Source organism: Rhododendron vialii, chromosome 1a, assembly GCF_030253575.1.
Source record: "Rhododendron vialii isolate Sample 1 chromosome 1a, ASM3025357v1".
In the NCBI taxonomy this organism is placed as follows: Eukaryota; Viridiplantae; Streptophyta; class Magnoliopsida; order Ericales; family Ericaceae; genus Rhododendron; species Rhododendron vialii.
Window position 1 is genome coordinate 43,495,218 of NC_080557.1, and position 27,604 is coordinate 43,522,821.

At 38.7% G+C, this 27,604-nt stretch overlaps 5 protein-coding genes and 1 long non-coding RNA gene across 7 annotated transcripts; 1 reads left to right on the forward strand and 5 right to left on the reverse strand.

Moving 5' to 3' along the window:
- Positions 1-528: 528 nt before the first annotated feature.
- Positions 529-6,492, reverse strand: LOC131326029 (internal alternative NAD(P)H-ubiquinone oxidoreductase A1, mitochondrial). The gene is made up of 8 exons (XM_058358578.1): positions 5,826-6,492; positions 4,340-4,553; positions 4,092-4,252; positions 3,699-3,764; positions 2,192-2,355; positions 1,773-1,887; positions 831-1,010; positions 529-748 (listed from the first exon to the last, which is right to left on the reverse strand). Exons 1-8 carry the CDS (start codon positions 6,267-6,269, stop codon positions 596-598), a joined length of 1,497 nt encoding a protein of 498 aa, XP_058214561.1. The 5' UTR covers positions 6,270-6,492; the 3' UTR covers positions 529-595.
- A 1,444-nt stretch (positions 6,493-7,936) lies between these two features.
- Positions 7,937-9,313, reverse strand: LOC131326036 (uncharacterized). Its single transcript, XR_009199901.1, has 2 exons — positions 9,127-9,313; positions 7,937-8,216 (listed from the first exon to the last, which is right to left on the reverse strand). It is a non-coding gene; the product is annotated as an uncharacterized LOC131326036 (long non-coding RNA).
- A 2,739-nt stretch (positions 9,314-12,052) lies between these two features.
- On the reverse strand, positions 12,053-15,325 carry LOC131332493 (PHD finger-like domain-containing protein 5A). 2 transcript variants are annotated; one of them, XM_058366769.1, is made up of 2 exons: positions 15,145-15,325; positions 12,053-12,633 (listed from the first exon to the last, which is right to left on the reverse strand). In XM_058366769.1, exon 2 carries the CDS (start codon positions 12,590-12,592, stop codon positions 12,260-12,262), a length of 333 nt encoding a protein of 110 aa, XP_058222752.1. In that variant the 5' UTR covers positions 12,593-12,633; positions 15,145-15,325; the 3' UTR covers positions 12,053-12,259. The 2 variants fall into 2 exon arrangements, with proteins under 2 accessions (XP_058222752.1, XP_058222761.1); XM_058366778.1 differs by lacking the exon at positions 15,145-15,325 and adding an exon at positions 14,789-14,808.
- A 2,376-nt stretch (positions 15,326-17,701) lies between these two features.
- LOC131335203 (gibberellin 2-beta-dioxygenase 8-like) lies at positions 17,702-23,604 on the forward strand. The gene is made up of 3 exons (XM_058370466.1): positions 17,702-18,662; positions 22,504-22,822; positions 22,967-23,604. The coding sequence occupies exons 1-3, from the start codon at positions 18,181-18,183 to the stop codon at positions 23,201-23,203; spliced, it is 1,038 nt and encodes a 345-aa protein (XP_058226449.1). The 5' UTR covers positions 17,702-18,180; the 3' UTR covers positions 23,204-23,604.
- A 400-nt stretch (positions 23,605-24,004) lies between these two features.
- Positions 24,005-24,505, reverse strand: LOC131332010 (asparagine synthetase, nodule [glutamine-hydrolyzing]-like). Its single transcript, XM_058366023.1, has 2 exons — positions 24,382-24,505; positions 24,005-24,274 (listed from the first exon to the last, which is right to left on the reverse strand). Exons 1-2 carry the CDS (start codon positions 24,406-24,408, stop codon positions 24,005-24,007), a joined length of 297 nt encoding a protein of 98 aa, XP_058222006.1. The 5' UTR covers positions 24,409-24,505.
- Positions 24,506-24,994: 489 nt separating this feature from the next.
- LOC131300462 (asparagine synthetase [glutamine-hydrolyzing]-like) lies at positions 24,995-26,356 on the reverse strand. Its single transcript, XM_058326324.1, has 5 exons — positions 26,225-26,356; positions 25,975-26,136; positions 25,771-25,851; positions 25,145-25,669; positions 24,995-25,053 (listed from the first exon to the last, which is right to left on the reverse strand). The coding sequence occupies exons 1-4, from the start codon at positions 26,303-26,305 to the stop codon at positions 25,424-25,426; spliced, it is 570 nt and encodes a 189-aa protein (XP_058182307.1). The 5' UTR covers positions 26,306-26,356; the 3' UTR covers positions 24,995-25,053; positions 25,145-25,423.
- Between the last annotated feature and the right edge of the window lie 1,248 nt (positions 26,357-27,604).

The window sequence follows — 27,604 nt, forward strand, 5'->3', positions numbered from 1 at the left end:
TGTTCGCTCCTCCACCATTTTTACTTAACCAAAAAAAAAAAGCGACAAAGGAGTATTACCGCTGTGCTTGACTTTGCATAATGAACACAAGATAGAGAGGCCAAGGAATATTATCAATTTACCACTGTGTTGTTGAATGAATACTCACTGTATTTCATACATAAAATTCAATACAAAATACCAAGGACTATTAGCAGCCCAATAAGTATATAACCACACACAAACACTTAAACACACTCACTTACAATAGGAATGGGTCCCACACACATTGGACACCTCAAGTGTGTGTGGGACCCACCCCTATTGTGAGGGAGTGTGTATAAGTGTTTATGTGTGGTGATAGCATTGTTGTATGACCTCAATCATGTTCTCACAGATGTAGAGCAAATATCGCAATCCAGTATGTGAGACCCACCCCTATTGTGCGCGAGTGTATGTGGTGGTAGCATTGTTGTACGATAGCAAATATTGCAATTAGAAGGCAGGGTAGGCAAATATTGAAATATTCCTCCTTTTTCCCATCATTTCTTTTTCCTTTCTTTGCGGAAGATTTGGGAGATGGGATTGGATCTTGAATGGAAACCCCCATTCCAACCTATATCCGGCTTATATCGCGGCCAAAAATGAAAGTCGTAGTCCAGTTGATTGCCACATAGAATCGGTTTCTCCAGCTCAGGACACGCGTGAGATACGCTGAGCGCCAAATAAACCAACTAACGAATCCTGCCATAGATACCCCTTTGGCCTCCTATATAAAGGGCTCCGTCAGTCAGCCATTCCATCAGCTAATAGCAAAATAGAAGAGGCTATGATATGTTGAGGAATTTTACCTTGCTCTGCCGCAGGTCCACGAGAGCCTTGAATCGGCCAATGGTTGCCATGCTACCCAAATGCTTATAGACAAACGGTTTTCCTAAGTCTATATCTTGTGCTGCATATGCATGTCCTCCACTGGCTTTACCCACCCTGTTCAATTCATTTGCTAGATATTTCCCCTGCCGCTCTGCAACCTGTTTTAAGCGCCCCAAATGGAAAACCAAAAGACCAGAGATAGCTCCAATGAGTGGCCTGAGAATTTCATCTAAAGCAACCACAAGGAAAAATATTTAAACCTTCCATTGCCAAACTTTGTTACGGTAACTGGATTGTAACGGATTCCTCTCGGTATAGGGACCCGTTGTTACAAAGAAAGCATTAAGGAGTTGATTTGATTCATATGGATGATTATTGTCCTTACTACTGTTCTGTTCTGTTTAAAAGTGTGAGATCTGAAAAATAATGGAGTTTGATTAGTTTTTTTTTTTAATCGGCAATGGAGTTTGATTAGTTGTCAGAACTTGTAAAACAGATACGACTGTTTTCAACAAAACAAGACTATTTGGAAAGTTCTAAAAAAAGTAACTAAGAAATTACAAGGCATTATCCAAAGAAAGGGATCATCTAATTGGGAGAAACAAACTGAATGCCTCGTATCAGAATGTGAGATCTGAAATTAGCTGTTTTGGCATCGGGCATCAAGTTGTAAGGATCGGCTCGAAAACTCCAGTGAGATGATCCCCTGATGAGCAACTAATTTGTGATCTCAAATTTGCTAATCTTCATAAAATCTGCAATCAACTCAACAAGGCCAAGAGATGGGCCAAGTGGCTGAGAATAACGGCTTCCCCATCCCTCACATCAATTTTAAAAAAGAAAAAACAAGCCCTTTTAACTACTTTACACCTCGACACAAAAATTAGAAAATCTGAGAACTGAATTTCTTCACAACTTACCTGGGCCAAAGCAGGAAGGACAGGTTTGCCTGTACTTTCAAGGAACCCACTACAGTCACCAATTGAGAATACATCCTGGGCAGATGGGACTCGCAGCCACTCGTCGACGCCAATCCTGTAAACATGATATTCTCTTATCCTCTTCTAGGGAACACAATCACAAGACCATTCCATGAGCCTAGTATAATGTTTTATAACTATGGCAAAAATGAAAGGCAGGAGAAGAGGAAAAACTTTTCCCCAATAAACACCCACGGACAATTATTTGAGAAAAAATCAAATGTGCTAGATGCTGAAAGAACTATGTATAGTGAAAGAAAGAGGACTATGTACACTACGAAAGAAGATCCCAAACTATATGTCAAAGTTTGACAGTTGGATGGGAAAACATACAGCAAATAGAAAAATTCAGAGTTTACCTTCCTCCTGGAGCTTTTGGAAGTTCTAGATTTTTAATGAAAGGGGAGGGACCAACACCAGTAGACCATACTAACAATCCATACGGAACATCCGTACCATCGCTGAGAACTATCTTCTGAGGTAGAACATCCTTGACAACCCCACGAACAAGCCGAACTCCTGACTGAGAATGAACGGAGTAAAATGAACCAATCAGGATAAAGAACTATAACAACATGCAATAAAAGGACGACATTTATGACTAAGAATTGCTAACTAGATGAATGTTATGTTTCCTACTTGTTTCCATTTCCATTCTTTCTATCAGAAATCTCTGCATTCCGGTAATATTGTTGAACTCTAATGAGCATGGTGCCTAGGCCAACACAGGCATGAGTGACGCATGCGACACTTCCATGTTAGGGCACTGCTTAAATGATAGTTTACTCGTTCTTGTCAAGAATAGCTTCTAAATTTGATCCTATAGTCAATGGAAGCCAAAGACGGAGAAAAAAAAAATTCTGTCTTCATTGCTCGCAGAATTACGTAGAGACTCACTTTAACCTATATTATTGACATGTTAATGCATTGAAATTTTTGAGAAAATTCTTGATTTAAAGATAAATTCCCCAAAATGGTTAGACAATAAAGATAGTCCCCCTCTGAGATATTCCTGGAGGAGCTCGCTTGCCCTACCCGCAAGTTATTGAGCCCGCCGTTAAGTGCCACGGGGCAATCCTCTTTCGGATACCCACAGTATCTATACACACAACCAAGGTTTCTATGTGATCAAATAGATGAAACATAAAGATTGTGTTTTATAGATTCACGGGTACTTTTCTAGTACTATATTAGAGCTAGTCAATCAGGAGGGTGAAGTATTTTGGATTTTGTGGAAAAAAAATTAGAGACTCAGGCTAATGTGTACACCCAGATCGCATTGCCCATCATCCACAAATGATATGGATTACAGTATCGAAAGACCAGAAAACAAGATATACCAGCCAAAAATTAGGTTTTGAAGCACCATCCATGCAGGAACCGAAAACAGCAGCACAATACATGTATGGCAAAAAAGTACAAACTACTGACCATGAGGAAAAAAAAACCCACTTTATTTCATAAACAGGACAACATTTAAGACCAACTGACATAGAATAAGTGAGATTAATGCTGTCCTACAATCTTTCACCGAAAGTTACATGTGTTAGACTTATCCATGCTTAGTACAAACTGGTGTTCTCTACAGTCAACACCCTCAAAACAAAAGGTAAAAAAAAAAGATTGTCAACTTTGAAAAGTTAGCTTGCATGTTATAATGATACTTTAATACTTGAATGTGAACGCGTTACACGAAATACCCTTAAAAGTAGAAATCTCAAATAGGCAGCAGAAGCAAAAATGGAATGAAGAGGGTATGAATAATTGTTTTTGGATTGACAGAATAAAAAGATCCTTTTACATAGTACTCTGAAACGAACATGAACTTCTAACCTCAAGTTTTGTACCCAGTCAACTATCTCTCACCTTTACTAACTGCTTTGTCGCATATTTCCGGAGGCCGTCATCGAAGGAGGACAATATCTCGTTTGCCTGCAATGAGAGTTTTTTTAAACTTCATCAATACAGGTATGGAAAATGATAGGAGTGAAGTAATAGCGTCATTGCTATCAGGTTCCAAACACAAGTAAAAGAATTGGGCCAGCAACTCTAGTGAAGATAGGAAAGTAGTCGGAAATAGTAAAGATGGGGAATTGGGAAATCCACAACTAAATTTGGAGGAGGCGTATTCCCTCACTCACATGGTGGGTTCCAACAGTGTGAGAGGTAGAGATCTAGAAGCGAAATTTGGCTTTGGACTTAGTCACAAGAAGATCAATCGCAATCAAATCCATCGCAAAACTTTCTAAAAGCACTAACCTCGATCAATGTAACACGGATATAGTCTTTCACATGAGCATATCTTTGATGTACATCCTTGATGATAAAATCACTAAGTTCACCGCTAAACTCCACTCCAGTTGGACCGCCACCAACAATGACACAGTGTAGGAGTCGACTTTTTTCTTCCTCAGTTACTCCTGTCTCAATCCACAACAATTAAAGGAACTTATCATGAAAGTCTATATTAACACCTAATGACAGTGAATGATATCTTAATACCATACCAGGAACGTCGGACAGCATCAAGTTTAAGAGTAGTTTCCTCCGGATTTCCTGAGCATGATAAACTTCTCGAAGGAAGATTGCATGCTCTAGCACACCCTTAATTCCAAAAGTCAATGGCTGTGATCCAGCAGCAATAACTAGCTTGTCGTACGAAAGTTTGAAATTCCACGGATCCAAGCTATCAGCTCCTTCAGTGACAGTTTGACAATGCACCTAGTGGAGCAAACTCAATTGCTTCATCACTATTTTCATAGGCAGAAACCAATTTAATTAAGTGCAGTGCTAGTCCTCTATTAAATACTACCCAGGAAAGGGACAGTGAAAAGAAAAAAAGAGAGGCTGTGCACATCATAACGGTCATGGATATGGGTGGTAAATCACTTCCCACCATGACCATATTGTGTGTGACCAAAATCTCAGGTATAACGGTCCATAACCGGCGTTCTGTAATAGTCATTAGGTAACGGTAACAGATTTCAGCAGATTATACTTGGGCCACAAAGTTAAATCTACAACCTCCAATCTCCAAGGTCTAAAACATACAGGGTTGGACTTAGATCCATATTTCATTAAACTTACATTATTTTTTCTATTCATTCTTTGATTGAAGAATTAAGATTATGAACAACGTTTACTTAAGGATACATTTGTTGAACAAAAGTTGGAAAGCCACCCTTCCTTCTTGCATTCTGAAATGTGTAACGTTTGGTTGCTGGAACCACTACTCTATTCACATTGCGTCATTCAACTGTGTCATCGCTGCCAGTACCACTACAATAAAGGCAACCTTTTTCGGAACCATGACTCAGGGATCAGCTAAACTTCTAGAAACAAACACCAGAGTAATCAAATAGCCAAAGATTAAGACTTGCTTTAAGAACAAAAGGAAGATGCCATTCCCATCACAATAAAGGCCACGAAACTCAATCTCTTTCACCCTAGCTTTCCCTTCCATTCAATTCACAAAAGAAATTAAGGAAAGAAAAACGAAAGGTAAAACCAAGTCCTGTGACTTCTTTAAACTTCATCACCATAAAAGTTACACTCAACACAAAAGTGTGAACTTTTTAGACGTATTTGAGCTCTGTTCTTTTTTATTTTATTTGAAAGAAAGGATTCGGCTTCTCTGCAATTGCAATGCAGAGAAGTCTCTGCAGTCTCATCTCGTCCATTCATCTCAGTAATTCATGGTTCGGGTTTTTAAAAAATCTTTGCGGGAAGAAACTATTATATTCTTCCTACGAGGAGTCTTTCAACAAGATGTAACTATTGAAAATATTTTTGGACGGCGGTTACACTGCCCTTCGAAGTACAAACACAGATCACGGAGCAGCTATTTCCGGAAAGAAATATCCAAGATTTAGAATTTCAATTTCCCACATTATCCTAGCAACCAAACATACTCTCAAAAAAAAAAAAAAAAACCATACTCTCAACCGACAAAAGGGCACAGACATCGCATCAATGAGGGAAAAACTACCGTACCACATGGTCATCGGTATCAAGCCCGGTACAATTAGCGAGGAAGAAGTATGAGCCCGGTTCTCTCGAAATAGCCGGTTGAATCCTTCCGATCGGCTCGGCGACGGAACGGAACTCCAGGGTGCCCACGCAGGTCGAAGCCAGGAGGGGGGTGAACACCATGTGGTTCCTGGGCGACACGCAGACGACGTCGTACAGGCTGGTGTCGATTCCCTTCATGAGGCGGCACCCGGCCCACCCGGACCCGACCACCACCACCCTGGGCTTCTCGTCGGGCTTCGTCGGGCCCAGCCCGGCGTACCGACCGGGCTCCGACTGCGTGGTGATGAATCGAGTGACCGAGTGTGTTAGGGATGGAGGAGGCGAGAGGGCGGCTTGGCGTTGGAGAGATGAGTGTCGGGATACGGCGGAGGTGGAGAGTTGGAGGAAGTTTCTGAACCAAGGCATGTCTGTGAAAAAATGTATATGTAATTATGTATCTCTCTCTCTCTCTCTCTCTCCCTCGCTCTCTAGGAAGAAGACGGGGGGAAGGGATTTCGCAGATCTCTGACTCGGCGGAAAACACAGCAGCAACGATGACGAGAGCGGCGGCTCGAGGGGAAAATTATTCAGTGCTACTGGAGCTCCCCACCACCCATTCGTCTTCTCATTGAAGTTTACAACAAGTCTACAACTACAAAAGTTTACACATATATATTCACAAGGCATATGGGGCCCACATCGTCATGGATTCGGGATCCCTGCAATGAGGTTGAGCGCTATAGGATTGCAGTGAATAATCATAGCCGTACAAAAGGGTTCTCAACGATCTGGATTAATACAAACTCTTATAAGAAAGAGTTGTGTGAAAAAACCTGTTTAAAATCCGGATCATAAAAGACTTAAATGGACGGCTGAGCTGCTCACTGTAATCCTGTAGTGCTCAGCCTCCAGAATCCCATTTTTGTGAGTGTGCGCCACTATTTGTGGTTTTTAGACTTTTTTGTAAGTTTAAACTAGTACGAGAAGGTTATTTCCCGTCTCTTAGAGAAAATATTCCAATGGTCTTTGCAAAATGACTTCAGTCATTGTCAATTTTTTGGCGATAAACAAGGTCACATGTAATGTTGCAATGCCATTTTTATTTTATTTTTGCAATGCCATTTGGAATAGTTGTTTGGTTTGATGATATGACAAGAATGACAGAAAGCCCGATTAAAGTTGAAAGAAAATTTTGCATGAACTAGTTCTAAATGAGTCACTAGCATTTGGAGGTTTTGAATCTTAGGGTAAAAAAGTTCTTAAGTTTTAGTTGTTGACCACCGGGCCAATCCGTTGGGCTTATTTGAAAGAAACATTATAGCCATCATGCAATTCAACTTTGATCTGGTCCAACAATGTTATTGAATTGAGCTCTTCTACTGTACAAGTTTGAATTGCTGGGGATAATCTCTATAATTGTAGCTATCAAAAGTATTTTCAATGGTTCAAATTTATCGACAATTTCTTACCGGGAAGATTGTTTAACAAACCTAGACCGTTGATCAGCAAAATCAACGATTGAGATGAAAATACTTTCTGTCATCTAACTTCAAGCTGCCAAAAACAAAAAAAAGGGTCCTAAACTTTAACACGCTCTTGCCTGCATGTGCTATGTGGTGGTACAACCTCTTTTCACAATTATGCATTCAGGCTTCAGCTGGATCTTACAATTATTATATGTCCAAAATCGAATAGTCTAAAAAATGACTGTCTTCGAAATTGTGTTTTAAAATTACGTGCGTAACATTTATTCTGAATTTCCCACGCACGTGTGGAAAACATTGAGACCCACGTGACGGTGATAAAACCAAAGTCTGTGGTACATGACTACCGAATAATTACTCTCATGAATGTGGGGACTGGGATATTTTCTTTTTTCCTTTTTGGGGTTTTTCCTCGTTCACAGAAAAACTTTCCGGATTGAGCAAGTCCTTTTCTCTCAGTTGTAGTCACATTGATCATCCATACCATAGCCATAAAGGTGTACCAAAACATTCTCAAACTTTTTATCCGAGACGAATATGAATGATACTGTAGTATCAAGTAATTTAAAGGCGGATCAAAAAAAAAAAAAAAGTAATTTAAAGAAAAACTTTAAAAAGAACACTTTTAATCAAAACCAAAGCACAAATCCACTCTATGCAATCCATTACTACATCATTGCACATGCATAATCCACTGTACATAGGACTAATACAGGACCTAATCAAGGATTATCCCGCCTTCTATTACCGCCGTTGCTCCCACCGCCCACACCTCCGAACTTGGGATCGTGCCCTGTGTTCGCTGACGTTTCATTACCATCGCCGTAGTCATCAATTGAAAGTTGGAGAGACCTTCCCTCCGTGTTCCTCACCATGGGTATCTCCCGCCCTGCAACCGTCGGCGGATTTACTTAAGGATCAGTAGGCGGATTTACTCAAGGATATCAGTACCAGTGAGGGGCCACTAACTTTCCCATAATCACATTTTAGTCTAGTAATATTTTTGAATTTAGCCCTCTAATGTTGTAGGTGTACTTCCTCCTAAACTCTTAGCTGATCATAATTTTTGCCTTTTTGGCAAAAATTTTGGGGGTTCAAGTGACCACACTTGGCAGAGGGTGGAGCCAGAAACTCGGAAAACCGTCTCCAATGCAAAATCTGTCAGAACTGTCCAATTTCATCTTAAGAGTGTCCTCATTTGTCAAAAATTCTGCCTACGCCCCTGTCTGCAACCCCCCACGTATCATTACCCATAAGTGTTCTTATTTACTTTTCCTTTAAGAAATATACAACCCAGTAATCAGATTACACCTCTCGTGGTAATAATTATATCTACAGGTTCTCTCATACTATAGTCTATATAACAGTTGATTCTACAAATGAACTGTGTGGTTTATTTATGAAGGCAATGACTCTAATAAATTTTTTTATCAATCTCTTTCTGTTCATTATTCTTAAAAACATTTTTCAAAACTCAAATCGGACATGGATTCATGATGTGATGTCATGATGGATTAAAATCTCCACCCACGATTCAGTTTCCAATGCCATTCTAGAGACATTGGATCTACAGATGCACAAGAGGGGAGGGGGGTAGTTTTCAATTTGCTTACGAGATTCATGTGGCCTCTTAAATCTTTACCCAAAGTTGATGAGTTTTACAGTCGGTGTAGGGCACGCACTACAATGCCATTGATTCAAAAATGGCCGACGCGAAAATACGAACTTATCGGCTTCGAATCGAAAGAAATCTACTCGTCGACATTAATCTATAGTACCACCGTTGTCGAGAAGCGTACCTGAGAATGAAATGGTGTTTCGGGCGTAGCAAATCACGGCAAAGCTCAACAGTAAGCACAACCATAGCCGAAGTCCTACCCCCATCTCTCTCTCTCTCTCTCTATCTCTCTCTCTGGAGTCTGGATTTGTGAGCTCAAAACGGTGCAAGATGTGAGAGGGTGAAACCGCACGTGAAGGCCATTTGGTCTAATACAGTAATTAATCTAATTTTACGGTCAGATTGTGCACGAATCTGAATCTAAATTGGCGAGAGGGGCATTGAATAACTTCTCTTGCTGATATGAAACGTGGCAATACATGATTCGATAGCGGAGGTGGACGCAAACGTGGGAGACAAGTTCGTAAGCAGGAACAGCTTCCCCAGATAGTGAATCTGAGCCATCCATATTAGGTCAACGGGTTGCTGTGGCTTATATAAGCCTTCCTTCACGAATCTCGGGGTGGGTCTCTGTAGACCGTAGTCAACAAAAAAACGCAGTGCCTCTCTGGCTTTTGAGATATGATCCGAATAATTTATTGGGAAATTTACATAAATGGTTCTCTTAATTTTATTCGAATCTCATTTTTATCTTTTAAGTATCGATTACAACTCTTTTGACATTTAAGCTTGATTTTCGTATCAAATTGGTCCAATTGATAACTTATCTCAGTCAAACTAGACAGAAAAAATCAGATTAATGGCAGTTTAGACGTTACAGTTCGTACCAAGTTGGTATAATTGATAACGTCTCCCCTCAATCTGATTTTTTTTTGTCAAGTTTGACTGACAAACGTTATCAATTGGACCAACTTGGTACAAAAACCAAACTTGAAGGTCAAAAAAGTTACAATTGATACTTTGAGCATGAAAATAAGACTCGAGTGAAAATAGGAAGACTATTTCTATAAATTTTCCTAATTTATTCGGTCTGCTGAGAATAATAGGTCAATTATTTTAAGGCTTATTTACTTTTTTGTTCCCTACAAATATCTCTCGGTTTCAAATCCGTCCTCCTAAAAATTTAGTTTCAATTTTACCCTTTTAGTTTCTAGCTTATCTCAATGTTACCATTTCGTTAGACACTTGGATGGGAAAATGCCTAAGTGGCAAACGGTTCGATGATGTAGCACCCTCTTAAATTACTCAAAATGATTTGTGTGGAGATATTGGATCACTTTTTCAGCAATGTCTGCTAGCTAGATTTGGTATTTAATTTTCATAAGATTTGTTCCTCTCTTTGATTTTCGTTCCATGCTTGTGTCATAATTTGTTTTCTTTGTGTTGCTTTTATTTAGGCCTCGTTCCAAAACATTTTTTTAAAAAATAAGTACTTATTTCACATTTTCAAAGTCAAAAATAAGGTAAATGAAAAATAAATTTTCAATTTTTTTTGTATCGTATTAAAGATCTCAATGAGATCTATCAAACAAGATCCGTAGTGATAAGAAAATTATTTGCGTAAGCACATGATTTTTTAGCTTGAAATTGCCTTCTTAAAAAATAAGTACTTATTTATCGTTCCGGAACGGGGCCTTAGTTGTACTGGAGTATATATGTTGTGATCAATGTTGTGATTTCTTTTGCATTCCCATATGCTACTGAACTGGTGCTTCTTATTGAGTTTCTAGATAATAAGTCGTTGCCACAATGCCACTTTAGCAATTTTTTAACGACCTGAGTTCTTATTCTGCTTTTTATGGTGCTGATTTTCCAAAATTCTCCCAATTATGTTTGTTATAGGTCCAAACTATGTACTGAAGAATGATATCTCAGTTAAGCTAATTTCTGTCCTGTATGTGTTTGTGCTTTGCGTTGGCTCTACTCTCGATTTTGATGTTAAAAATTTATTTCATGTTGCTGTTTTTTTTTTAAAATGTTGTTTGCCACTTAAGCATTTTCCATCTCAGTTTCTAATGAAAGGGTAACATTGAAATCAGCTAGAAACTATAAAGGTAAAATTGAAAATAAAATTTTTAGGACAAAATTGAAACTGAAAGATATTTGTAGGGATAAAAAAAGTAGATAAGCCTAATTTGAAATGAGTTCGGGTATTGATACATATTCACGGATGTTAATAGAATTTCACAGATATCAATACATTTTTTTTTTCAAATACCAATGCACGTTTTACCTATTATCTTTTGGCTTTTGGGTGGACGTTAATAGTTTCCTAATTTATTTTATGGGAGTGGTTTCTATCCTTTCAAAAGAAAAATTAAAGTGGTTTCTAATTTTCTCGGCTGTTCTGCCGGAAACGTTCCCTGTTCGGTTTGAATTTTGAGAATAATAAGTGAAGAAAGATAGATATAAAAAATTTATTGTAAACCGTGCCCAAGAGTTTTGAGACCCAAAAACGAACACGGCCTTCGAATCGTTCCCTTACCTGACCGATTGAAATTATCATTTCCGTTAATATTTTCGTTCCCTTACTTGACCAATTGTAATTATCAATTCCGCTAATGTTGTATATCTCATCGAACAGGCTTGATTATGGTTCAAAATGATGTTAGGATGCGATCATAGTACAAAAACAAATCAAATTTGTGTCCAAGTCAAAACACATTGAAACAAGCTTCCACTCAAACATCATGCTTAGCCTACGTCAGTAGAGGGAACGCAATACCGTCCACTATGGGCGCAGAAGCAACGGTTGCAGGTCCTGACATAAGGGTCCGTTGAGTTTAAGCAATGAGCCAATGAGCAACATTGTGTGTGTGAGAGAGAGGTTGCAAGAAGTGACATTGCATAACCAAATAGAGAACACTCCGGATCCAACGATGCCACGAATACGGGTTGATCACATACCTCTTGAATCCAAGACAACAAAACAAAAACAAATACCAGCAATAGCCACCAATGACGATACAAAAAGCAGCACAAAAACAAGATTCACTTTGACAATAAACATGGAGATTGACTACTAATAATGATCGCACAAGCCCAAATGCAAATTCAACAACAAGAAGGTTCCCATTCAGATAAGTAAGAGTTAACTGCACCATCACCATCCACACAATCATTTTTAAGAGAAAAACACCCGAAACTAATGGACCCACGACGACATTCCACCATTCTGAAATATGGTATCTCCAAGCATATTACTAATACATAATGGTAACTGAAAAGACTAGGAAGACAATCGTGCAATACTATCACCTCTTCTTAAAACCATACTTTTTACGCTCATAGAACAGGTCCGTCTTGGCACTCCCCAAATTGACAATTTTTGGACAGCCATCTCTATCTTTCTCCTGCTGTGTGCACTCCTTGCAATAATAGGCATCAGAGATTCCCACTCCTCCACAGATGACACATCGACCCTGAAAGGATCCGTAGTTGCATTCATCGCAAACTCGCACAAGTGTGCAAGGGCGCACATAGGAGTCACAAATTACGCACTTGCCATCATCTTTCTCACATAGTCGTCCAATGGCGATACCTGGCTGCTTCCTGCACATTATTAAATCAGGATGATGCTTGGCCATTCTTCCAGCCAAAAGGTCTTAAGTCCCAAACTTGATGTAACCTGCAACCAATTACATGAGGGTCAGTACCGTGTACGGATAAACTACCAACCAACCAGCAATGATTTTCCAGTAAGAAAAGATGACAAATAACTGTGGTCGTTTTACTTAAGTCAATCTGCAGATTTGGTTTGCCTGGACCGTTACTGTCCCTTAAAGTGACACACATAACAAATCAAGAACTTTTGGCCCAGGGGACTTCAACAGGGTCGATCATTTTCAGCGGCTAAGGGAATGTCAAAAGGAGTTGGTTAATGGGAGCAGGAGTCAGGAGTTCATAAAGTAGATGTTTAGAAAAAGCAACTCAAACGGGAAAATTAGAACCATAGATAGGATAAGGTGCACGCGCCTAGCTTGTGCCAACCTACAAGTTGTATGTTAAATACAGGGCTTGTGTTGACGAATGATTAAAAGAAAGAACAAAAGAACAAAGGTTACTTGTACAGTTGCACCTGTATCTTCATCACAAAGCCGCAGCCTCACATTCAAATAAATTAGACAGATTGTCTGAAACGATTATTGTGTTTCACAGAAAACATAAAAGAGAAATCTTCACCAAAATCTTAGTGCCATGCAGAAATAGGCACAATTTTAACTTTGAGAATCCATGCTTAACATGATTGTTGGGCTCCAGACAAGCACAAGTTCAGCACCAGCTTCGGAAGCAAAGTACCAGCATGCTCCCAATCGCTGCACCAGTTACACATTTTGACGAATTTTCACATGTTCGGCCGACTTTGTCTTGTTTTGGACTTCCTCAAGCTTTGTTTTAAATATTTCCTCGATGGTTTTGGGCTTGGATTGCAGGTGACCCTAATTCGGAACACATTAGTCCAAGGAAACCTCTCTGAGTGAACTCTTCAGCACCTTGGGTGACCCGTTAGGGATCTTTGGTAAGTTTCATTGTTGGTAGACCTTTTAGGTCAATGTAGAGATCTATGTCGTCTGTTTGGTTGAAACCTGAAACTAGAACTATGTGCAACTTGTAAGGAGAGTATTTTCTGTAGAGAGGACCCCTTTTCTCAGAGAACTTGCATCAATTAGACAGCTAAGCCTTTGAAAGAGTTTGCTTTGTCACCATTCTAGCTCTTGGGAGCACTCATCATCTTTGCATTAGTAAAACCCTTGGTTGTAGTGTTGAAACATGATGTAGTTAAAGGAAGAACCATAAAACTCGTCTTCTCATGTTTATATATGTGATTCGGTATTTCTCTTTTGATTTCAAATATGGTGGAGTTTTCAGGCAGCTCTTCGCACAACATACCAAAAATACAATTCTTATAGCTATGAAGCACAGGTATGGGTACAAGATACGGCAAAAACCTAAAAAAGTAGGGTACAGGTACGGCTACGGTACGAGAAATAAATTTTCTTTTCAAAATAACTATAGCATGCTTTATATGTAACATCTACCAAGTATAGCAAAACGTTAATTTCAAAAACAGAGTGATTAGAAGAGCAGATTAAGTATTATAGTCAATATAATTGCTGATCTAATCTCACATTTGACAGAAGTCCCGTCACTGGAGGAAAGATTGATCGGAGATTCAATCGGCAGAGAAGAGACTGGAAGCAACTTTCGTCTTCCTTCGTAAAGGAAGATGCACGTTCTAAAGTTAAAACCCTAGATCTAAAACATTGTGGTCTTGAGTTTGTCAATGAGGAATTGCATAACAACTTAACAAGGCCAACAATTTGAGTATTCACCGGGAAACCAAGGTTTTAAAAGCATCAAGAACATGCCTAAACATACGCAAATAATTACCCATTCTCATACCCACAATGTACCAGTGTCGCACCCAAAAGGCAAAGAAGTACCCGGTGCGTTTTCGGAGTACCCAGTACGTATTCTGCCATACCCGTACCGTAAAGATACACAAGACTCACACAGTACCATTTCCGGAGTACCCGTCCTTCATAGAACTAATACCCTTAGTTGTTGTGTTGACATATAACCTCATTATAGGCAGAACAATAAATTTCAGCTTCTAAATTTCTAATGTTTGTAATTTGTATTCGTGATTTGGTCTCTCTCTCTCTCTCTCTCTCTCTCTCAATTTCTAATATTTTTAGATTGTTGTCTTAGTATGCCAGAGTTTTCAGGAGGATCTCCGCACAACAAACCAATACCACGCCTCTATACCATCACCACATTACCTGGTTCAAATTTTAACTCTTACGAAAATCTCTTCTTCACTTCCCATCCCCATTATTCCCAAAAATTCTTCTTCTATGCAAAAACCAAACACCCTTGAGCCTCGCATATGCCTTTGGTGCGCATAATTATATAGACGAGCAAAATAAGCACATTATCCTTATAACAACATTATCCTCAGCGGTTTCATCACCATACTTTGATCTACTCAACAAAAAGTTCGGCTTCACTTAATCAACACTAACAAAAAACAGGAGAATATTAGAAAGGAACAAAACTCTAGAATCCATCACTGTGCTACGTATACACAGAGAGAGAGAGAGAGAGAGAGAGAGAGAGAGAGAGAGAGAGAGCTGACCTTGAAGTTTCTTCAATGCCCTAGCGTGCTCCCAGATTGCAGCCGTCAGGATTGTGAGTGAGGGAGCACTTTTTATTGGCGAGCGGAGAATAGAATTCTATAGAAGGATCGAGACTCAGGAGGGCTGCGAAAGGCCTTGGACTCCCGTCTATCTGGGCTTCAAGCTTGGTGGGCCAGATACTCCAGCCCATCTTCCTCCACCGCCTTCAGTGAAGTACTTTCGGAATTCTAACATTGAAAAGTTATTAAACTGCCTACAACATCAAATTACAGATGTGTATATAGAGGGAGGGAAAGCATAAGAACTTAATTGATGAGAGGATATTACAACCTATCAATATGCGGATATACAAAGAGGCAAGCGGGATTATCTGACCCCACTGGATTGGAATTCTTCACAGAGATGTGCGTATATTTTTAGATGCTTTGGTCTCGTCCATATGTCTTGCCCCAAGTAGTATTGGAGAATTACAATCTTGCCTAACTTGTTTCACTTAGCACCTGATTTTTTTACTATTTTTTTTGTCCCATCTACTTTTTAAAGTAATAATGCATACATCTTTTTTTTATTAATCTTTAATTTGAATAGAAGTTACAAAGATTAAAAGAATCTGGACATGATGGCATCACAAGCACACCTTCTAATAAATTTCAACTAAGTTGGCATCCATGATTATCAACAATCATATGTCACGAGGACCCAAACGAACAAAACGAGTTAGCAAGAAACCAACCGTAGTTTTCTGAAGACAGAATTGTTTTTCCTGTGAATATTTGACTCAAGTGCCATAAAATTCTAGGTCCGCCACCTACTATGTGTGCAACTAATACAGCTAAAACAATACAAATTGCAAACTAATGAAGACAAATAACACAACCAAATCAAATGAATGATACACATCGAGCGATAAAATTGATCTGGCGATTAGATGTCAGAGAACCATATGTAGATTTGCGATGATCAACTGTCCTGGTAGTCTCACTATTAACGAAACTTCCTTACAGAAATTGACTGATACAAACCAAGTGACTAAAGCACCACAGGTTGAAAGAACTACATGCACGGTTAGTCTACGTGCATCTCGACAGCCAAGATGGATGAGATTCATAAGAAGGTAGGATTGAGATTGAGATTGGTAATGAGATGAGATTGATAACTTACTTGTTTGTTTGGGATGAGATTAGATGATGTGATTATTAATATTATGTTAGTTTCACATATGATAGGATATGATTGGATTGAATGAATAGTATACATTTCCATTTTTGCCCTTACGTAAATCAGAACGATAACTACACCCTGCACTATGCATCAAAAGCAAACCGAGAAAACAATAAATAACCCAAAGTCTTTATAGTAAAAAAATATAGTTAAAAAATTAAATGATCTAATTTTTAATTCGTTTGAATTGATGCGAAGATCTTAGTAATCTAATCATATTATTCTAAATGATCATAATTAAATTTTATTTTTAGGGCTCTCATAATTAAGTTTCTGCCCCACAAGATCCTAAATAGAAAACATAAATTTAATTATAAGAGCTTTAGAGACAAAATTTAATTATGACCCTATAGAATAGGATGATCGGGAAAATAACATCTTCGCACCGGTTCAAATGGATTGAAAATTGGAGTATTTAATTTTTAACTATATTTTTTAATATATAACACCGTTTAAAAAAATAAATTGCTCCAATTTTCAATTCGTTTGAACCGATACGAAGATATTATTATTTTGATTATATTATTCTAAATTATCATAATTAAATTTTATCGTTAGAGCTCTTATAATTAAATTTTTGCTCCATAAGATCCCTAATAATTCTTCCACCAAGGTTAATTTTGTCTCCTTCCATCATCGGACCATGGACCGGATTATGAATACCATCTTCACGAGGGTATTAGTAATACCCCATAGGTCGGCTTGGACATCCTAATGACCTAATAGTCCGGACCCTTTTTTGTTACCAAACAGAGTATTAATACTTCTGTGGGATTAGTACTCCTATCAAATGGGGCCTAAAATCGATAGAGAGAATGCAGTGAAAGAATTGTTGCGGAAACAAACGATCGAACCAGAACACAAACACACACAAAACACAGAGACAAAGAGGTTTACGTGGTTCCTTATGAATTAGATATGTCCACGGGATGAGGCAGTCGGATTTCTATTATAAAGGAAGAGGAGGAGGATTACAAAATCACTCAAATTCACACTCACTCAAACACTAAGTAGGTTAGGATCGTGGAGAGAATACAACAAGAAATTATAAGAGACTGGAATATTATTGCAAACACTGACTGGCTTACTTACTTGAACTAGCTTGTTCTGTACAATGGGATGAACCCTCCTTTTATAGGCGCAAGGAGGATAATACAGACACGATAAGGCACTGCTCCTAGTCTTGGTTCTAGTTTACAAACCTGCAACACACCTACGTATTAGGTGCTACATATTAATTGAAAGTTAGTATTCAGTTACTATTCACACTTAATTGAAAGTTACTATTCACATACAAATGTATACATATGCTCTCTGACAGAGCCTCATAGGAGGAGCTCGGCTCCCTCCCCCTCACAGTGCTCTACTCTCTTTACACTGCCTTACTCTTCTCTCTGGTCTTTCACTCAAGAGAGATACTAAAAAAAACCCAATGCAAAGGACTCCAATTTATAGCTAAAACTTGGAGCCCTGTTCATGAGCCACGAGAGGCTTATTTACTGCAATCCCACGCCTGGGATTTTCCGGATGTAGGCGTGCCTTTTGAAGGCTGCCATGCTAATCCAAAACCTTGACTTCAATCACCCATTCAAAGTGGGGCCAACAAAATCGACAAAGGTTGCCAATCTTTATCCAATCTTTTGACCAAGGAGAGGATTTGAGCCACATATTCCTACAAGAATAACCACCGGCGGTTGTTGGAAGTGAAATTGCTAGGATCCCGTGTACCCTATACAACAGAGAGAGAGAGAGGGGACCAAAAGAGAGAGAGAGAGAGAGAGAGAGAGAGAGGACGACATCATCTCTTCTGCAAAATGAAAATGAGCCCCAGCATACATACACCCAGCTACTACGACTCCTACCCTCCACTCTTGCGCCCAAATAACAACCCAATCCACGACCTTAACCAAGACCCGAATCCTATACCCGACCCGAATCCCGACCCAATACCCGTTATCGACTTCCAAAACATACACAACGACGCCATATCGGAAGCATGCCGGAATTGGGGCGTATTCCGTTTGGTAAACCACGGGATACCGGACGCACTCCTGAACCAACTCCGCGGCCGAGCCGAAGAGGCGTTCTCTCTCCCCTTCGATTCCAAACACGCCCTTAAGTCGTGCGCTGCCATGGCCTACTTTTGGGGCACCCCTGCCCTTACGCCTACCGGGGAGACCGTAGAGAGGGGTCCCACCCCCCCGGCGGACGTGAAGTGGTTCGAAGGGTTCAATGTTCTTTTGAATCAGCAGTCCCAGCAGCTTCAAGTTGAAGATCCTGTGCTTGACAATTTCAGGTAGTAGTAATTTTTTACGTCTCCTTTTTGGTCGACTTTTTACTGACTAGTTGACTTCGTAGACCTTCCCCCCCCTCCCGGTTTCGTTCTTGTTCATTGGGTTGTTTGAGAGATCCATTTATGATCACCGGAGGAGGCAGGCACACGCGATATGAGCAAGTAAAAAATTAATCCGAAAACTTTGATTAAATTCGTGAATAGCAAGGTTATCTTAATTCACCTCTTCACAAATTTTTGACCACAACTATATATTTCAATCTCCCTCCTCGGTTCTCGATCTCTTCTTTTCTAAAATATGTAACAAAGAAAATTGAAATAAAAGGAAAATTCGATTCAGAATTTTCGTATGTATTTTACTACGATTTTGATAGGAAAAATATTATTGCAGCTCAACTTGAATTTGAATATGACATTCTACAACAATAACTCTGATATTTCGTTTTCATACAAGTTTTTCTTGTTATGTCACATTGACCCCACAATCACAATTACAGTGTTGGTGGCTAATTATTGTTTCAAATGGGTGCATGCGTACTTTTTCATTGCATGATTGGAATGTTGACGGATATGGCCTTTCCTAGCTAGGCCTTAGAGCATCTCCAATAGACTCAAATCGATTCTAAGCAAAATGACTAGAAAAAGTGCAATTTTTTACTTTAGTTAGCACCTAAATATTTGTATTGAGAATAAATTATACACGGAGGGGCCGTGTATGAGGAAGTGCCCGCCCACCCAATAAAAAAAAGGCAACTCAGTGGGTGAGACAGTGGGCAAAAAGGGACCAATGTTAGGAAATGATTTTTTGAAATCCTGTGAAGCAGAAATTTGATTATGAGAGTTTTAAAAATAAAATTTAATTATGACCATTTAGAATAATATGATCAGAATAATAAGATCTTCGCAGTGGTTCAAACGAATTAAAAATTGGAGCACTTAATTTTTTGATTATATTTTTTTAATATATAAACAATTCAAAAATATTAATCGTTTCAATTTTCAATCCGTTTGAACCAGTGCGAAGATCTTATTATTCTGATCATATTATTCTCAACAATCATAATTAAAATTTTTCTTTAAGGCTTTCATAATCAAGTTTCAGTTCCATAGATTTATGATCCTTTAAATTTTGTTCATCATTTTATGACCCTTTAAAATGAAGAACAAATACTTAATTATGAAAGCTCTGGAGACAAAATTTAATTATGACCATTTAAAATGATATGATTACAATAATAAGATTACAATAATAAGATTTTCGCACGGGTTCAAACGGATTAAAAATTAGAGCGCTTAATATTTTTGAACCATTTATATATTAAAAAAATATGGTCAAAAAATTAAGTGCACCAATTTTTAATCTGTTTGAACCAGTGGGAGGATCGTATTATTCTGATCATATAATTCTAAGGGGTCATAATTAAATTTTGTCTGTAAAGCTGTCATAATTAAGTATTTGTTCTTTATTTGGAACCCCGTGGAACAGAAACTTGATTATGAGAATCCTAGAGACAAAATTTAATTATGTTTGTTCAGAATAATATGATTAGAATAATAAAATCTTCACACTGGTTCAAACAGATTGAAAATTGAAACGCTTAATATTTTTGAACTGTTTATATATTAAAAAAATATGATCAAAAAATTAAGTGCTCTAATTTTTAATCCGTTTGAACTAGTGCGGTAGGGGTGGCAAACGGGCGGGTTTGGGTCAAATTGGGTAAGTTGTTAGTGGGTTGGGTCTTTAATGGGTCATTGACCCATTTAGACCCATTAACTATGAGTCTAATTACTCATACCCAACCCGACCCATTTATTTCAAAGCAAACCCGACCTGACCATTAACCCAATTACATATATACTAAAAATTATGATCGAAAAATTAGAAAAGTAAAAAAAAATTATGTTCGAAACTCATAAATTTTTTCAAAAAGACGAGAATAAGTAATTTTTTTTGTCTTATTGATTTTTTTTTTGTCTTTATTCAAAAAATTATAAGTTTCGATCAAATTTTTTTACTTTTTTGATTCCTCTCATCAAAACAAATTAATAAGTCACAAAAATATGGCACAAAACAAATAAAATGCAAAAAAAAATTGAATAAGGACAAAAAAATAAGTCAATTTTTTAATCCAAACCCTTTGCGGGACTACCATGAGAGAAATTTATTCATGGCGGAGCACAATTTCACGGGTCCATTCGCGCAATTAATGGATAAGATGTGTTTTCAATTTTAACTGGTTAAAATAATTGTTACAGATCACAATTGATTTTTAATTCGGACCATTTAAAATATTTTTGGACGCGTGTGATTTAGCACAAAATAATTGAATAAAAGAGGGAGAATGCCATGCTCCTTGGGAGGGGGGGCGAGAGAGAGAGAGAGGGGGCCGTACTCCTCCACTTCCCAATTGCAAAAGAGACCAATTAAGAGATAAAATTTGGTGGGTTACTTTCATTGCCCATTAGATCATTTAAGTTGTCCCAATTAATACCCAATTATGACCCAACTAATAATGGGTTAGCTGGGTTTGAACTCATTCTTACCCAACTAATACATGGGTTGGGTTGGGTCTATTTTTTAGTTGATGGGTCTGGATTTGTTAATGGGTCTGGGTTCAATTTGCCACCCCTATAGTGCGAAGATCTTATTATTCTGATTATATTATTTTAAAGGGTCATAATTAAATTTTATTTTTAAAACTCTCATAATTAAATTTCTGCTCCACAGGAGCCCAAAAAATCATTTTCTAACATTGTCCCATTTTTGCCCACTGTCTCACCCGCTGAGTTGCCTTCATTTTATTGGTTGGGTGGACAGGCACTTCCTTATACACGGCACTTCCTTATACCCACCAGCCTAGTTTTTTTAGACTAGTCAAATCCCATTAATATTATTATATTAACGTATATACACAAAAATATATTTTCTACACAAAATATATACATAATATGTATTGAAGAAGAACCCAGATCCACAAAAGCTCCATCTCCGGCGCTGTCATCCCCAATCTCTATAGCAACCACCGCCATCCACCATACCCACGTCTCTCTCTCTCTCTCTCTCGTACCAGACCTATTCCAACTTTTTTCCCGCCGCCGGCGTCGTTGAGTTGTTTCATCCGCCGTCGAGTTCGATTCCGGAGTCCGTCGTCGAGTTTGATATTGCCTCCGCCGCCGTCGTGGAGTTCCATTTTCTTGTTGCCGCTGTACCCAAGTTTGATTTTTCCGTCGTCGAGATCGATTTAATTATTTGGAGATCTGGAACAAGTCTCCTTTGTACTTCCCTACTTCTTCCTCACGAAAAGCTCTACCAAATCCCGCAGGTGGCTGGTTGCGGGATGCCATGAATGACTGAATCTGTAACGGGAAACTGCAACGAAAATATAAATAATGTTAGCTAGTGAACAAGTACCTCGCTGGTACACGCGAGGAGCTGTAGCAATATTCTAAGAGGCGACCCTTTTGCTTAGGCTGCTGGGACTTGATTTTGTGGTTCAACCTATTCAAAATACCTTAAAAGGAGGGTTTTGCTTAGTCTATTGGAGATGCTCTTATATGTATACATCGGTCGTTCTAAATTGGAGGGAGTGGTTGGTAGGAGTAGTACAATTTTATCAGTACTGTCACACCAAAATGCTTCTTTCTTTTTTTTTTGGCATATCTCATACGAATATAAACTTAATTTCTTATTGGATTGTGATTTTTGCATTCTAAAAATTGATGGATGAGCTCCAAAATTGAACTGTGTTGATGAACAAAACGATATCGTTTTGGAGCCCCTTCATCAATTTTTAAAGTGCTAAAATCAATTTCCTTTGTTAAATGCAATATATTGTTCAAGACTCGTGCTGGATGAGTACGGAAGGCACCAATCGAGACTAGCAACAACGATTTTCAAAGCCATGGCAGAGGACCTCAACCTGGATCAAAACCTATACGAGTCGTATCTCTCTCCGTCGACTGCATCCATGCGCATCTACCGTTACCTAAAGTGCCCGCTCCCTATGTGGGGCCTCGATGCCCACACAGACAGCTCAGTACTTACTATACTAACCCATGATGAAGTTGAAGGGTTTCAAGTCTGCAAAGGAGACGATGAATGGATCGATGTCGAACCTATTCCCAACACGCTAGTTCTTATCCTCGGAGATTTGATCCAGGTTCCTATCCAAACTGAATTTTAAGCAGAGACATCCATTTGCCATTTCAAATGTCAATTTTGCTACCACATCATTCTGTATGAATTTTATGTTTATGAATAACTTGGGGGTTCTTGTGTATGTTGGATATTGTGGTTGGGTTAGGCAATGAGCGATGACAAGTACAAGAGCGTGAAGCATAGAGTGAAGGCAAACAAGTACAAGGAGCGACTCTCGGTTGGCTACTTCGTGTTCTCAGCCATAGATGCTGTGATCCAGAGCTCAAAGTACAAGCCATTTACCTATGCCGATTTCCGTGCAGGAGTCCAACATGACTTGAAGACCATTGGGTACAAAAAAGTTGGGCTGGGCCACTTCAAGCTTACCCACGCCTCTCCTTAGTCGTACCCATTTGAAAAGGTTGTATTTGAAGATGTTTTGTTTGGTGAAATCATTAGTCAGTTTGTGTACACCGTTGGTCATCATGCCACAAAGGCAATATCTATTACTACGTCACTAAGGCAAATCAAAGTCGAGTTCCAGCACCCGATACCAGATTCCTGCATCTCAATTCAGCTTCTCAGAAACTGGGTTTCTGTTTTCAGCACCAAATCCCTTGGATGTTTCTCAGATTGAGAACAAGAGATACTAAGCTAATTCTGGTGCTAAACTGATCATCACTTCAACTCGTACACCACCTGAATTTCCCTTGTGACTATGATCATTTCCTGGGTTTCCCAGCATTTGCAATGAATTTCGTGGTGTTTACTTGGACTGTTGAAATGAAACCAGAATTGTTGGGGGATGCTGTTCTTCTATGAAACCAACATTTTATTACTGCTATTAAGCTTGGAAATTACAACCATTTCCGACAAACAAGTTTCATAAAACTAACTCAAAAGAAACTCATCATCTTAGAAACTGGGAGGGAACAACTCACCTCCAACTTTAAGTTCTATACGTATTACAAGATATTAGAAGCCCATTTCAAGGCTGCCTCAGGCAAGATAATTAATGATCAGGTTTTCTATAGCACCACACCAAACATTATTTCAGTTGCACACATTACCAAACTTTTACGCACCGTATCTAATTTCTAGCAAACGCTTTTATTTGTATGATGATACACACATGAAAGACACTCGTCGAAATGGGGATATTAGCTTTTGATCACTGTTGGGCTTGTGAAGCTTTGCGGACGCTTTAATTTACTTTCTTGATTGTTCTTGGAACGTGTGTGTTTGTCGCAACTCCTGGAACACTAATCATCTGGGACAAATTGTCAATAATCTTTGGTCCCAAATTCCCATTAGTGACGCACGGTAATTTCTGTTCATAAGCTGAAAGATGGACTCCAAGTGCAGCCCTACCGGAAGGATCAACATTGTTTGACCGAGAAGAGTCCCACTCGATAGCTTTGGCTGTGCTGCAAGCAATGCTTGCACCGCCTGGAACAGTCAACATAGCCGGATTCTGCCACAATATTAATGGGAAAATACACATGATCGGGTTATTTTGTACGACAGTAATGTAGTTAATGAAAAGGGTTTATGGAGATTTAATTTGATTGAATTAATCACCTGTGGGAAGAGCCTCTCAAAGATCATTCTGTAGTTGAAGGCCTCCTTTGTGGTTGGGGTATTGTGAGGTTAGATATGTGTAGCATGAACCATCATCTTATTGGTCACCGAAATTGAAATGCAACATTAGTAGCAAACCATTGTTATGGTAACCATTAAAAACGTATCCGTTTAAAACAGGAAGAAAGGTAGCAGATGAGTACGTGTTGTTCGGCATGGGCTTTGAGCCCATCAATCCGGCTGTAGCCGACACCATCATTGATGCTGTGTTTGGATGGGTTTTTGAGAATTTTTGAGTTTGGTTTTTTGGTTAATTAGTGGAGAGAGAAATATGGTAATGATTGGAGATAGGAATAATGAGTGGAGAGAGATAGAGACAGAAATGAGAATAATGATTGAAGAGAGAAATGATTGAAAGTCGGGGTAATGAGTATTTTTTGAGTTGAGAAAAAATTTTCAAGTTGGGATCCAAGCAAGGCATGAATTGCTCTTTTTGCCTGTAGAGAATATGCTGCAAGGCATAAAACAAGGACATGTTAGTTTGAGCAAATTCACCAAAGCCCAGACTTTGAATGAAGAAGTGTATTGATTTGTGGTTGTTGACCTTTGGTAGATAAGGATTTTCTTCATCGTCAAAGGCCCTCCTCAGAACCCACTTCTGGATTAGCCCTTCTTCTCGCTGAACGTAAAAGATGTTTGAAGAAAATTAGGGAATCCTCCAAGAAAATTCAGAAGTTTTCTAGATACCAAAAGCACTTGGAACAAAGTTCCTTTACCATCTTCCACTCAGGGTCGATGCTCATAGCAACATTGATAAATTCTTTATCCAGGAAGGGAACCCGAGCTTCCAGTCCCCAAGCAGATGTTGCTTTGTTAGCCCTCAAGCAACCATATTGATGGAGAGCTTTTATCAGTAAACAAGAACCTTCTCACTTTTTCCTTACATATGAGAGGCAGTTTGACGTATATGATTTAAGGGTATTTTGCACCATCTCCTATACCATAGATTTTCCACCAAGTCATTTTTGCAAAATTACTCCTGTTAATTGAAATGAAGATTTAATACCTTGCGACAAGTCTCACGGTGGAACTCTTCTTTCTTGGGTGCCTTGAGGAAGTACAAATACCCACCGAAAACCTCATCAGAGCCATCACCACACAAGATCGTCTTCACTCCCAACGCCTTGATTTTACGTGACATGAGGAACATAGGGGTGCTTGACCTGATTGTCGTCATGTCATATGTTTCAGTGTGGTAAATGACATCTTCAATGGCATCAATGCCATCCTGCCCACATGCCCAAAGACAAGTCGATAATTGATAAATTAACTAAGTAGAAGAACCCTAAACACTTCTGGTTGGGAAGGTGAAATTCTTTGTACTGATACCTGAACACTGAAATGAAACTCGTGGTGAACAGTACCCAAATAGTCCGCAACTTCTTTTCCAGCCTTCAAATCCGGTGAACCCTTTTCAACAAAAGCAAAGATTGGTAAGAGGACTAAAATAACTTGCTGTGATTCAACAATGTAAATACTTTACGTTGACATTCCTCTGAATTTGTATCATTACTGTAGAGTATGTGAGCTCACCTCAAGGCCAACGCAGAAGGAATGGAGTTGAGTGCCCCATTGCTTTGCACCCTTTGTGCCGGTCAAGTGACGGGCGGCGATGGAAGCCACTAAGGATGAGTCTAGTCCTCCAGAAAGAAGAACTCCAAAAGGCACATCAGTCATTAGCATCTTAATGACAGCCTGCAAATTTTTTGCAAACAACCCATAAGTAATTTTCTCATGCACTACCCACCTCAGAGTATTTCTTCAATAATTTGTAAGTTCTCACATTTTCAAGGGCATCCCTTAATACAATTGGACCATATGGGGTTGATGGAATAGCCTCAGAAAACCGGGGGGGTTGTACCATCTGCGAAAGGCACTTTCTTTGCTAGAGTACAAGTGACCGGGTGGAAACATCTCAAAATGTTCTCTGTTTTTGTTCAGGATCGGTTTGGATTGCGTCTGAGCTGAAAGTCTTGAACGATGACTGTAAACATTTTGAGATGTTTCCACCCGGTCACTTGTACTCTAGCAAAGAAAGCGCACATTCTTGTAGAACTCACGATTACGTGTGTAGACCGTTGGGCTAAAATTTGAATAAACACATCCTTTTTTTTTATCTTTTCATCACGCCTCATTCCTTTCGCATGTTGGGCTAAAATTGCAGGTGCACCAAGCTTTAGACTTCGTTCCGTTAAGCACTTTTTGTGTTTATTCAAATTTTTTTCATGTTTATTAGTTTTGTGCCAAATTTTTACAGATTATTGATTCGTCTCACCAAATATTTTGGGAAATAACCACTTTTAAGCAAACAAAAACCCGTTAAAAGTGGTTATTTTCCAAAATATTTGGGTAAAAGTCGTAATTTTTTACTTTTTTGATTCCTCTTGATGAGATAAATCGAAAACTAAAAAAGTGAAGCGCAAAACTAACAAATGCAAAAAAAAAAAAAATGAATAATGACAAAAGCAAAAAAAAGTCTTAAAGGTAAAAAAAGTCGTTAGTGAGGGTTTTAGAAGGCCTTAAGACATATTAAGTGATTCTTATATGGTTATATCCAGGTTATAAGGTGTTTATTATATTAACTTTTCTTTAATCATTTTAGATGTCCCTTCAATCTTCATATGCTATGCAATCGGCAGCCTACCTTCGCACGCCTCCGTGACTCTTTAGGAGGCAACGCATACCTCGATTAAATCTTATGTAATCAAGTTAATGATCAAGAAAGTTCTAATGACTCTGAAAACAGATTACGCGAACCGTACAAGATTGATAGTACGCGGACCTTATATGGTTTTATGCAACTCAATTCTCCCACCCTGAATAGACGCCTAGAGTTATGATCAAAGACCAAAAAAAAAAATTCAAGTTTGTTGTTATTTTTGTGAAGAAAAAAGATGTGTAAACCCCACAGATTAAGAAGTGGGATCATGCAGATATGTGTATAAAATTGGAACAATAAATAGATATGTCTCCATCATCGCAGTCTTCAAATTTCAACAAGCGGAATACTCTGTTTCCCAGTTCACAAAATTCAATGGGAAATGCATGTGCTCTGTATGCCTCTTGTGAGGAAAGAAACAAATATTCAATAAACATGGCAAAGAAAGGACTTTTGCAAAGCACTATTCGTTTATTTTTCTTATTAATCAAATGATCTTCATCC

Bases quoted from the DNA above. Each gene is read 5' to 3' on its own strand.
- LOC131326029 (XM_058358578.1), bottom strand. From the start codon at position 6,269: ATGCCTTGGTTCAGAAACTTCCTCCAACTCTCCACCTCCGCCGTATCC. The intron at 3,765-4,091 runs GTTAGTGCTTTT...CTCTCATTGCAG, and splicing joins TCCGTGTTACATTGATCGAG to GCAAACGAGATATTGTCCTC. The intron at 1,888-2,191 runs GTAAACTCTGAA...TCATGTTTACAG, and splicing joins CCAAAAGCTCCAGGAGGAAG to GATTGGCGTCGACGAGTGGC.
- LOC131332493 (XM_058366769.1), bottom strand. From the start codon at position 12,592: ATGGCCAAGCATCATCCTGATTTAATAATGTGCAGGAAGCAGCCAGGT.
- LOC131335203 (XM_058370466.1), top strand. From the start codon at position 18,181: ATGAAAATGAGCCCCAGCATACATACACCCAGCTACTACGACTCCTAC. The intron at 18,663-22,503 runs GTAGTAGTAATT...ATATTGTTCAAG, and splicing joins CCTGTGCTTGACAATTTCAG to ACTCGTGCTGGATGAGTACG. The intron at 22,823-22,966 runs GTTCCTATCCAA...TGGTTGGGTTAG, and splicing joins TCCTCGGAGATTTGATCCAG to GCAATGAGCGATGACAAGTA.
- LOC131332010 (XM_058366023.1), bottom strand. From the start codon at position 24,408: ATGATCTTTGAGAGGCTCTTCCCACAG. The intron at 24,275-24,381 runs GTGATTAATTCA...ATATTGTGGCAG, and splicing joins TTGAGAGGCTCTTCCCACAG to AATCCGGCTATGTTGACTGT.
- LOC131300462 (XM_058326324.1), bottom strand. From the start codon at position 26,305: ATGGTACAACCCCCCCGGTTTTCTGAGGCTATTCCATCAACCCCATAT. The intron at 25,852-25,974 runs GTGAGCTCACAT...TTTGTTGAAAAG, and splicing joins CCTTCTGCGTTGGCCTTGAG to GGTTCACCGGATTTGAAGGC. The intron at 25,670-25,770 runs GTATCAGTACAA...GCATGTGGGCAG, and splicing joins AGTTTCATTTCAGTGTTCAG to GATGGCATTGATGCCATTGA.